Consider the following 12,487-nt stretch of genomic DNA (forward strand, 5'->3'; position numbering starts at 1 on the left):
TTTCCCGTTTCACAGCACTGTTTGTATATGCAATGTGTGTTAATAAGTAAATCAAATCCACGCCCTCGAGTATACATTGTTTCCCCCCCCCCCCCCCCCACCTCTCATAATGTGCTGCACTGATTCTGCTCCGAATGGATGCTGGTCATCATCACTGGCATACATTCATTACAACACATACAAGTTAAAGATCCAATTGTCAAGCTCTTTCGCAAACAGAATCGGGGGCAAAAAGTGTCCCATGATCACGGAGGGGGCTTTGCGCTGCTCATGCCTCCTCTGCGACGAGTGACTCGCTCTACCCCCTGGCCTCTCTTGCGCATCCGTCAGTTGACGGCTAGTTAATAAAACGTTGAGGTCACGCAATGTGTTTATTTGCGCTCCACTGTTGATGTTGTCTTCACACTGCGTTAGCACATATCCAGTGCGCGACAGGAAACAGCTGAAGGGCTATCATTGCTTCACGCCTCCGTGCCCTCCCCATAATGCCATGCAAATGACATGCGGCCGGCTATCGGCTCTTACCCTGCCCGGGCTTAGTGGAGCATTTGCATGTTCTCACCTACGCAGAGCCACAAAGGGGGTGGCGGGCTACAACCTGATGGCTAGCTAGGCAACGTCTGATTTGAGTTGAGTCAGGGGGTTATTCCCCTACTTACCCGGCTTCACCGACGCCACGGTCACACATTGAGATTGCTACTGACCTTTCGGTTACCCCTGCATAGATTTGAGGCACTCGTGGCGTTTCTTTTGAGATAACGGAGTGGCCCACGATGATTACTTTGTGTGATGAAGGGCCCTACTTGCCCTGTTGGCCCTCAGGACTTTGTGTGGAAAGGCAAAAAATAAATAAAAAAAGTTGAACAAAAAATAAATGGCGGAGAGTCTCCTTGAGTCCTTCACAATACAGAAGTGAGGAGTCATTTTATTTGGTGATAATCCCATTTTATTTGGATGTGCCGTGTGTGTATGTGTGTGCACTTGTGTGCGTGTCTGTGTATGAATAAGTATGTGTGAGTGCCCGTACTCCCTTTTATTAATAGCCATACACCGCGGGGTCTATCAACACCGATGCAACCAGCCTTTAGTATATTCATAGCATTTGCCGGAGAAATAAATCGATCATATTTATCACATAAATTATGCGTGGGGAGCCGAGCGTACAGCAAACAGCAGCAGGGTATAGCAGGCAGGTTCGGGCGCAAACTGGAATGCAGCTGTTATTACCTTTATCTGATATAATATCATTGGCTCAGGACCGGTCGGGGGACTTGAGGGAGAGCCGGGTGTCTGGGTGTTAGCCACGGCCGAGGCTCCATTTCAATATGTCAACTTATTACTCTCTCAGCCACGCTGCTCTCCTGAAGCTTAGAGGCCATTATTCAAAATGTTACAAGCCCGCTATGAAAATAAAAAGATACATTTTCCCTTTCATTTTCCTCTCTCTGTGGCCCTTACACATCTGATTACAAATAGGTTTCACAGCAAGGAAGGAAGGTCGGAAATCACAGGCAGCATGCGTGTGATGTTTTATGCAGCCGGGCAAAAAGCTATTTTGAGGTATTTGAGCCTTCATAGTGGGTGGGGAATTTCAAGCAAAGGTTCATACAAATATGAACCTTAACTTTTACTCAAAGAATAAGAAAGGTTGGTGATTGTGTCAGCAGGAATCAGAAGGTATGAAAGAGTAAGACTGATTATACTTACCCATACATATATTAACACCATCAGGGTTCAGCTCCAAGCTATCACTAATCAAACCCTAAGGAACCAATCAGGTCCACTCTTTCTAGAGAGAAAGCTCAGGCGTCTGCATTATTTTCCTTTCCCCGTCTGCACTCGACCGTCTTACCCGCGTGGAAGTCCACTCCCACGGCAAACAGAGTGCCGGTGATGGGCATGAGAGCCTCTGTGTTGTCGTTGGCGTCCAAGGCGATGCCGCGGATCCCCTCATGGATGGAGTACATCAGGAAGGAGTCCACCCCTACACAAGAGGAACCAATGAGAATCAGCGATTCCGAGCCATATACCTTCAGAACATGTACACATGGAGGCGTGGACATATGTAAAACATATGGACGTAGGCTTAGGTCCGCGGCATCACTAATTAGTTTACACAGGAACGCTTTGAAGCTGTAGATTTCGCAGCCTTTTTCTTTTGCAAACCTGCAGCTGAAACACTCATATTTCTCAACACTCACATATATTTGTCACATTGAGGGCGGGAATAGAATGACCGCCTCAGTGTGCCAAAACTCATTAATATTGAATCCCACTGTCCAACAGGACCTTTCCAAATACATAATAGGGTGATGATCTAGCCACTGAGCCTAACCAACCAAACAACAAACAAAAGTGTTGCTTTGTATTACGAGGATGAAATCGACATTTTCCCATTGACTTCAAATGTTGGCAGCTGGTGGTTTCTGCATCCAACCAGCGTGAACCACCTAGGCCCTTAAGGGAACTACCGGTACGTGTTAGTCACCTCTGCACCGGTTCCACAAACAGACTGCAGCTTGTTACAAAATCACATCACCAGATTTTACTCAGATTTAATTTTATCTCTATCAAACTATAACATCCCTAGTGTGACCCCTGAATGTAACCACATCCTGTTCTACAACAACAATTGTCATTGCTCTGCAGTGAGGCTGCGTGGCAGGGCAGGGGGAAAGACAACACGCACCCTCGCAGGACATGCGGTCGGTGCGCAGGTTGTAGCCCAGGGTGCAGGAACAGCTGCGGGAGTTCTCCGAGGTGGGGAAACAGAGTTGGGAGCATCCCCCGTTGTTGGCCTGGCACGGGTTCCTGCCTGATCACCAGGGAAGAGCACCAAATACACTGAAGGGTGAGGGGGGAGGATTCAATTTTTTTTTTCTTTTAATATAAATTCACAAAATGCTACACACACAAGTACACTTAAAAGAGCACTAGGCATAATTTCTGTGAAATGATTTAGCAAAAAATGATCAAATTGGTCATAACATTCGGCAGCTTTCTGTAAATCTTCTGTAAAGACGTGTATGACGCATTCCTCTCTCACATTAGAAAATAGCCTAGCGTGACGGTTCCCCTTTAAGTAAGGTTTGTGTTTTTATTTTTGTTTTGCGGGCAAAACTGTGCTGCAACTGGTCGGTCGATATGCTTTATAAACTTATAAAATCATTTTATAAGGTTCAATTTTCAGAATATCACATTGATTAATAGAACATATATTGCAATTTCACTGTTATGTGTTGTTCGATAAACGTCCCACATACATAATGACACGCTGATAATGACAACACACACACACAACATAATTGGCCCAAAATGTTGTTGAGAATCAATTGGGTATTGAAAGCGTAACCATACTTTCGTTTTTTTTTGTTCATTTATTCGTTTATGTGACAGGGATAATACACACTCAAAAACATAAACATAAACCCCCTTGCGCTGCGTCAACGTTGAACCTTAAGTGCGAGCGGGGGCTTACCTCTCTGACCCTCGCGGTCGTACACCTTCATGTGCACCACCCCGCTGGTCTTGTTGCGCAGCACCAGCAGGTTCCGCCCGTCCCGCTTGTTCACCGTACCCAGCTGGGCTGACTCCTCGTTCGCCCACCACAGTTTCCCACCTGCGAGATTCAGAGTGGAAAAACGCGATTGAAGGAAAATCCATGAAAGAAAAAAGGATCCATCCTTTTTGCGGCATACGCTGGGAGGCAAATAGCTAGCTCTCTGTGGCGGATAGCCTACAGGCTACAGCAGCGTGAGCATGTAGATGAGCTTCAGGCATGGGTGCACGACTTCAAGGCAGGTGCACGCACGCACGCACGCGCGCACGCACGCACGCACGCACGCACGCACACACTCAGAAACACACGCAGCCGCAAACACACACAGCTCCAGATCCTTACTATCATCACCACTGTTAACCCCCCCCCATCCCTTCCTCGCTCCTTAACCCTATCCCTTTCTCTTCTCTCATAGGTCAATCCCTGGAGTGGAGACCTGGGGACTTAGCCAGGGCTTCTCCACTGAGGCCTGATGGGGCTTTTCCATCCTCTAATCCACTGGTGCGCTACCCTTTGGTTGAAAGTCAAGGGGCTGTGTTGGCTTTTAATGGTATGGACCAATGAACAGGGTGTCAGGCGTCGGGCATCATATGTATAAGCCACATCCCTTGACCGAAATGGCCTCAACCATACAGCTATTCAAAAGAGACAGTGTTCTTTTTATAGACACCGCACAATCAACTTGTCCTTGTATATTATTGATAGTGTTCCTTTTAATTTACAAGCCTTGCAAGTCAAGAGGGCACTATGAAATCCATGTGAAATCAAATCATGATAAATACTCAAAGATGTAATAAAGTGTATACAGTGTAAAAGTTGATTTCTGAAGATTAAAAGCAAGACCTATAAAAAAACATTGTAAAGAAAATATGGATGGAAGTTAAGGATAAACATCGGGAAGATCATAAAAAAAAAAATATATATATTATCTTTAATGGAATTTTGGAGGAATTCACATGGCCTTTTTCGTATTTGCATTATTATTGTGTACTTTTGACTTCACTCAGTGGTTTGCTTGGTAATTCCATAAAAGCAGAGCTTTTATGGAAATGTTTTATGGAAAAGAGTGCACAGTGCAGTCTTCAGGAAATGGCAACGTGCAAACTGGATAATGATTTGGCAAGCATCTTTAATACGTCCAAAAATAGCTTAAAAATAAAAACACTTCTAATGCCCTTAAGGAATGCTAAAAAAAGCAACTGCTAGAATGTTGAACTTACTATGTTATTATGTTTATTTTTCCATTTCAATGTTTTTCACTTACAAAAAAGGCAACGTAGATACGATGTGCGTTCACTTTCGGCCCCAGGCCCCGATGCTGTCATTCTAAAGACGGTAAATCTCATTTTGAGGAAATCCGACAAACCCCCCCGTGAATGAGATTGACACGGTACACAGAGTTTACCCAACATTTGACCCCCCAGGGCAGGCTAACCTAGATGAGCTGTGTGCCCCGTGTTAATTTGATGCCATGGGGAGCCGTGGCTCACACGGCAGCGATTGCTCACTTGTGGCCCGTCATATTTAATTTCCACCTCTTGCCGGGTCAGTTTTATTCCAGGCTCGGCTGATGGATCTCGGGCACCTCCTAAAAAGGAACCGCTCACCTCGTGCTGGGGGCAAATCCAATTACCTCAGAGCCGGGGGCCCCAGAGAGGATCGACCTAGTGTCACTAACGGCGCCTTCATTACAACCCTTTCTCACATCTAGCCTGAGTAATCGCTGAGTAACACACAAAAAAAGTAAGAAAGGATAAAATGGGAAACACAAACAAACTAGGGCTAAAACAAAACCAAAACACACTTGTTTGCCACCTGAATCACACATCGCAGCATAGCCCGGTTCACAAAGTTATTTTCATTTTGATCCGCGATCTCTTTGGTCTTGCCCTGTTGAACGTGTGGGTTTGAATTTAGCCGCGATGCGGGGTGATTAAGGTGGTCTGGAAGTGTAAAACACAAGCGGTAATATAAATACAAACCCTCTATAAAAAACACACCCGGGGCATACAAATTCATCCCCCCAATAAAAAAACGCTCCTTTACAATTTAAAGACACAAACACAGAATACGAAAACAGTAACTTATATTAAACCGCAATGACATTAACTGAAACCGGAACGAAAAAGTCAAGTTGATGAATGGACGAAGGAACGAAGTGTGACTTAATTTCATCGCAGCCCTGAAAAGGAAAAGTTGTGTGTATATTTTAATCAATATCATCAAATGAAATAATGTTGGACGTGCTCTCAACTTTTAATGACCATAAAATGAGAATGACCTTTTAGGTGACTGCCATTGTAGCTCTGTGTTAGTTTGTTCAATTGTATTAGTGCGATGTGTTCGTATAGGTGGTCGTGTTTTCATATAAGGGATGCGTGTCAGTGAAATGGTGGGGGCTGGGGGAGAGTGCGCTTTATTAATATTATTAAAAATAGGGGGATGCATTCATATGAGGGGAGGCCGTATTCAAACGAGTGATATATGAGGTTTGTGTTATGAACTTCCAAGGCTACCCCAGATCACACGTGTTTAATACAAACATTAACAGCGGTATTGGGATTCCGGCGTGGGGCTGCAATGTGCCTCTGCCCTCTCTGTGCACTCTCCCTGCTCCGCACGGAGGATAACCTTTAGGAAAGCTCTGCTCGCTTCTGCCTGTTAAGCCCATGCTGGGTCCTGCTGTGAGGCCCCAACCGACCCCAGTCCTGCGCCGCCTTAGATCTCAATCTTTCTTTATTTGCACCGGATGACACGTCCGACCGAGCCTCAGCACTATAAACACAGGGCCCATCGATCGAGACCAAAAGGCTTGGGCGGTAAGGAACCAATGTTTAATTAATGCTCGATAACTCTGATTGGCCGAATCACTACGGTGCAAGACCCAAGACGGGAGACCAAACTCATTGATGGGCTGCCTATCGATAGCGAGCGAGCTAATGAGCTAATCTCTTTGCAAAAACAAATAATACTTATACTACACACAATAATTGTCTGCGTATGCGTATCGCAATCCTGATACTGTGAGTGTGTTTAATATGTGTTCCCTTTTGATTAGGATTGGAGCATACATCAATTACCTCTTGCTGTACAAGGAAGTGAGGCAAAACTCGGGCAGAGGAATAGCGTCAGAGATCCGGTGTGCAGAGCAAACACTTGGGTTAAAATATCATGTCCTCCACGGTAGCAGCCAAACGAATCGAGAGGGAAAGGGCAGCGAACCCATAGAGATGGGAAAAATCAACACTTTATACTGCATCGCCACAAGTAGAAGGAGGCAGTTACTTAAAAATACAACCCAAAAAAAGCCACACTCGTGCTGTTTTCACAGATTATTCAGCTCGAGTCAGACCGCCGCAGAACATTGGCTACAGAGGGTGCAACAACAAACGGACTGCGAGGCAATTTTTAATATATTTTTTGAGTGTTTTTGAGTGTTTTAAGTCCAAGGAACGAATGACCAAAAACAACATCATAGTGAGTAAAAAACACTGCTCCCCGGTTAGGGCACACGGAAAGCATTCGGAACACATAAAGCACCACACAAATATGACACACGTGTTTATTGATGATGGATGACCATTCTCCAGAGGAGTCTATCCGGACATTTTGATGCTTTTTTAAAGAAAGGATCAGTGCATCTGGCTTGTGGTTTGTGTTGTTCAGCACATACCAGTGAAGCAGAATATTTAATTGCCAGTCTAACTATCTGACATGGTGCCTAATGAGGAAGAGCCATATTAACATTAAACGAATAGTCCATTCTACAACTACATCTTCTACATGAGTGTAGCTTTCTGTTGCTTGAATGAACTTCAAATCAAAATATTTTATCATTATGAAGTCAGCATTACTGTGGTGAAACCATGCAGTTTAATTCGTCACGCCACAGTTTTAATAATGATATCAACACATTTCCCCTATTCTCCAGATAAACACAGAAGACAGCTATGTGCTTATATATTGAAGCACACAACTCTTTCAATATCTCACTTATTGAATATGCCTTTGACACTGGTGCATTTTGGGCATCAGCAGTTACCCAAATACTCTTGGAAACAGAGCTGTATCTATACATACACCATGTCTGAATGGGTTCATGCTGTTTTGCGATAATGTGGTCGCAATTCCATTATGTTTATTGTATCCAGTGATTTTGTTTTTCCAGATCATTTCTGTGGTTCGTGTATTATGTGCTTCGTATGGACCCCATGGGGAGCCAAGCTGACTACAGCGTTTTTGAAGCTAATGGTGGATCATTTCCTAAACAAACACATGCGTATGCGCATGTGTACAACACAAGGGAACCTCTCAGACCAGGGCTTTGCAAGGCATATATGGGGCATGCCGCTGTACACACTGCCACTCGGGCCAACAAACAAGAAGCTGTCATTAATAGTGATGGATGGTGACTTAAAAGACATCATTCCTTTGTTTTGCTGTATCTGCTACTGTGTGGAAGGTAAGCCATTAGTCCCTGTCGTCCTGCGTTCTGAATGCCATTTGTGAAACGCTGTAATGAAGTCTCCGTCCCTTTGATGCCTGTGTGTCTGTGTGCGTCTGTGTGTGTCTCTTAGTGTCTGTGTGTGTGTGTAGGGGAGGGGGGGGGGGGCAGGCCAGTTTTTCCACTACTCAATTACTTGACCGTGCGCCGATCAGATAACAAGCCAATGTACCTCAGTGGCTTTTGTGTTCTGTTTTTTTGTGTATAGAGTAGGAGAAACGTAGGTTTCTAAAACAATGGGGGTGCGGTGGGTGTGTCACTGAGGTTGGGCTCGTCTGGGAGTCTAATTAAAGCTCTGCATGTGGGCTGATTGACACCGACCTCAAAAGGTAAAGGAGGACCTGTCACGGTTAATAGCGTGTCTCGACGAGACCCGGTTACTTTGTTTATTTATCTGTTGTGTGTTTGTTTGTTTTCTTAATGAAGCAAAATCGACTACAGCAGCGGGGGGAGGGGGTGGCTTACCACTACACTGACAAACGCACCCACTTCAACACATGAAGACACACAGCCAGACACAAACAAGGACACACACACACATACAAAAGGACATACACACACACACACACACACACACATACACACACACACACACAGACACACACACACACACACAAAGACACAGACACACACACAAAGAAGGAGGGACACACACACACACACAAAGAGATGCACACATACTGACTCCAAGACACAATCAGACATACACACACAAAACAACACACACACCCAGCCACAGATACACCCAGCGCCGCTGCTCAGTGCGTACGCTCCCCTACTAATTACCAATTCTGGCAAGCTGAATGCATTGTCACAACTCAACGACATGCTCCCCATTCTCCAGATTGCAGCAATATGGATGGTGCAGTCATTTTTTAATTCTAATGTTTTCGATTACAAAAAATTATAAATAAATAAGTGAGAAAAAAAACCATGCATGATACAAAATGTAATTAAAAACACAGATGCTGCGTGGTGGCAAAAAAACTAAAGTAGTGTCTTAAGAGACACACTGATCCTTCGTCTCTGGAGCCATCTGGAGCCAGTCACAGCCACATTCTGGTGGATCCCCTCTCAACTGCTGGGCCCGCATTGCACTTTACTCTCTACTCATGTCCAAATCTAAATGGCTGTTGGTGTATGAGTGATCGTGTGTGTGCGTGTGTGTGTGTGAGTGTGTGTGTGTGTGTGTCCCATCACCGGGCCACCACAAGTCAGCTCGGGTGATGTCTTTCGGAAGTTTTCTCAATGAACCTTGCGGTTGATGGATCAGCCGGCATATTGGACTTTGCGCGGATACCGCCAAACGAGCCGTAATGAGCACCCTCCTCCCTTCTCATTACCGGCGGTGGGGTCAGAAAAAAAACAAAAAAAAACCTCCCAATCATCAATCACCGCCACACAGTGTTTTAATTACCCCGTGACCCGGGACCGCTTCCCACAAAGCCCAGTGAGGGCCAGGCCTGGCTGTCTGTACGCCTCCCTACCCACCGCCACTTAGCCCAGCCAACACCTAATCCCTTTCTGCACCCCCCGTCGAATCCACCAGGGAGATCTGATGGTCTCTGCCCGACGAGCTGCACTCACCCATGACGGCCAGAGCGGTGCCCCTGGCCAGCTCCTTCTTCACGGCCTCCAGCACTTCCAGCCCGCTGCCGTCCAGGTTGCACCTGTTGATGGTGCCGTTGGCAGAGCTGATCCAGTACAGCTTGCTGGCGGCATAGTCGAACGACAGCCCTGGAAGGGGGGGGAGACACACGGAGAGGGAAGGGTGAGCGTGTGTCGTGTCGGGAGAAACGTGTGTGTTTGTGTTGGTGTGGTGTTTGTGGTTGACGGGGGGAATGAAAGGAAAGCAGGTGGGCGGTTGTATGCAGCCGGATTGTCTCCCTGCTTTTGTTTTTTATTTTAGGGTTGAGATCAATCGCATTTTGTTCTCTGTACACCGCTGCAGCAAAGTTGCAGCGGTGACTTGAGGAAGATCACTTCCTCAAGGAAGATCACTTCCTCAAGTCACTTTTAGGTGTTGAATGTAACAGTCTGTGTTAATGTAGTTTCAAAACAAATAGTGAATACCTACTGATCCTAATTGAACCAAAGTGAGTTCAGAGATACAAGCCCCCCCCCACCCCCCTAACTAGCAGATGAAATCTGCAGAGAAAACAGGAAAATAATAAAGAACACACTTCTAACCGATCAGTCAGTCTATCAGTCCACTTTGAATTTTTTTTGACACATATGACATAAACCAACCATGGTTTTAACCCAGAATCCAGGTCCAGAACATGTAGGGTAAATGTGGTAAACTAAGTATAAGGCTAATACACATATATATTTATACACTCATATATATATAGGGGCGGATAACAACACTGTGTGTGGTGGTGTCCCAGCTCCTGGGCAGTCTCTCCTCTAGGGCCACAGCTCTATGTGACCCCTAGCCGGCACCGTCAATAATCCATCCAGCTAGCCGATGACTACTCCCAAATCCATTCCCCCCCTACGGACTACATTTTTGTTGTTGACGGAATGCATCGACTGACGTTGGCGACTGGAAGCGATTTCAATTGTGCATGCCTTGACGTCTCCCGTCCGCGTGCTGGATTTATCTTTGGCAGATTCACAGTCACAACGCGCCATTAATTTACTCTTGTCCCCGGGTTCGTCCCATAATCATAAATGAAGCCGGTGAAATATGGCCAGCCATATTCCCCCCCACCACCACACTCCTGCTATGTGGATTGCTGACGGGCCCAGGAGAGAGTGAGGAAATGCAGCGGAACAGGCGGCTCGCTTTGCCTGTGAAAGGGAGAACTTGACCTTGAGGTGTGTGTGTTTGTGCGCGCGTGTGTGTGTCTGTGTGTCTGTGTGTGTGTGTGAGAGACAACAACCACTCAAGATGGAGAGACGTGCACACTTCATTTTTCCATCTTTGAACTGAAACTGCTCGCACACACAGATATAGATCCATCTTGCAAGGGGAGAGTGTTCACACTTAGAATTTTCATTTCAAAATGTCGCAGAGCAAAATAATACAGGGGCACCCACTTCGCTGACAAATTACACAGATGTTTTCCACAACAATCAAGCGAGCAATCAATCAATCGCCAAAAAGCCCACTGACCCACTGGCTCCCTCTGGTTCTGATGGAGAACCTTGCTGTTGCTGCCGTCCATGTGGGCCATGTTGATGGTGTTGCCGTCGGTCCAATAGATTTTCCTGTGTTTGGAGAATGAAATAAGAGCCCGGTTAGCAAACATTCCAGGCACAAGCTTTCCTCAAGGTGTTATGCATAGTTAATGAATGTCACGGCATGTTGCCTCCAATTAGTATGCAAGAAGTACACAAAGAAGGGGCTGAAGCTAATGTACTGCTGCTTTTTGTAAACCCTAAAATAAAGACAAACACCGCCCCATGAAAGAAACATGCTGCCTGGGGCTGAACATGCTATAAAAACCCCAGGGAGCTTTGGGAAACGGACCCTTGAATTTAAGCCAGCACGAACATAGTGGCAAGACAACATGGATTAAAACGACAGTTGGCTTGAAAGCGGCGCACAGGTTTTTAAACGGCCCACACCGGTGAAACAGCCCAACATCGACACCTTGGTTCAACGCCCTTTGAGGCATCACACTACTCCGAAACTATTCCCTGACGTGTCTCAGTTTATTTCATACTCGCCTAGACCTCATGACTCCCCTTAGCTTTCAAGCAGGTTTTTAATTCCCCTCACTTAAGGCTATGCACGCGGCCCGGGGCGGGGCCCGAGCGAGCCGCACACCCCTCTAATCCACTCACCCTTTGGCGGGGTGCACCACCAGACACCGGGGCTTATCGATGCCATGGACCACGGAGGTCTTCAGGGAGCCGTCCAGACGCGCCACATTGATCTGTGACTCATCGTTCTCCGTGCTGAGCCAGTACAAGTTCCTGGACAGCCAGTCCAGAGCCAGGCCGCGGCAGTTCACTATGTCTGGGGGGGGGGGAGGCAGGGAGAGGAGTGGTGTGTCACTGCATGAAGATGGGACATCAAATACATTAATTTGCCTTGATTAACCGAGCGTCTGTGTCATGCGCGCACAGACTCAAGACACACATACACACACTGATACACACATGCAGACACAGATACACACACGCAGACACAGATACATACACGCAGACACAGATACACACACGCAGACACAGAGACACCAACGCACGCATGCTGGTTGTTTATGCGAGATGACACCGCTATCAATTTGCTTGCTTTGCTCAAATGGGTAATTATTGGTCTGGAAAAATACCAGTATGTCACTGTGTGTGATCAGACACAATAACAATATAAACATTAGTTCTTCCCTCCTTCCTTTCAGTGCTGCATGCTATATTTAACCATGAATTTGAATATTTACATTTATTGTATTATGTGTTCTGTTTTTGCTGTG

At 46.0% G+C, this 12,487-nt stretch overlaps 1 protein-coding gene across 1 annotated transcript in view; it reads right to left on the reverse strand.

Annotated features, from left to right (window-relative positions):
- lrp1bb (low density lipoprotein receptor-related protein 1Bb) overlaps positions 1 to 12,487 on the reverse strand; it is a 226,681-nt gene that overhangs the window by 69,452 nt on the left and 144,742 nt on the right. The window contains exons 30-35 of the mRNA XM_079731578.1: positions 11,859 to 12,033; positions 11,185 to 11,279; positions 9,651 to 9,800; positions 3,479 to 3,619; positions 2,690 to 2,815; positions 1,853 to 1,984 (exon numbers count right to left, since the gene is read on the reverse strand). Coding sequence (XP_079587704.1) covers positions 1,853 to 1,984; positions 2,690 to 2,815; positions 3,479 to 3,619; positions 9,651 to 9,800; positions 11,185 to 11,279; positions 11,859 to 12,033 — 819 coding nt within the window. The remainder of the gene's footprint in view (positions 1 to 1,852; positions 1,985 to 2,689; positions 2,816 to 3,478; positions 3,620 to 9,650; positions 9,801 to 11,184; positions 11,280 to 11,858; positions 12,034 to 12,487) is intronic.

The sequence above is a fragment of the Pollachius pollachius genome (genome assembly GCF_949987615.1).
Source record: "Pollachius pollachius genome assembly, chromosome: 3".
NCBI classification, from domain to species: Eukaryota; Metazoa; Chordata; class Actinopteri; order Gadiformes; family Gadidae; genus Pollachius; species Pollachius pollachius.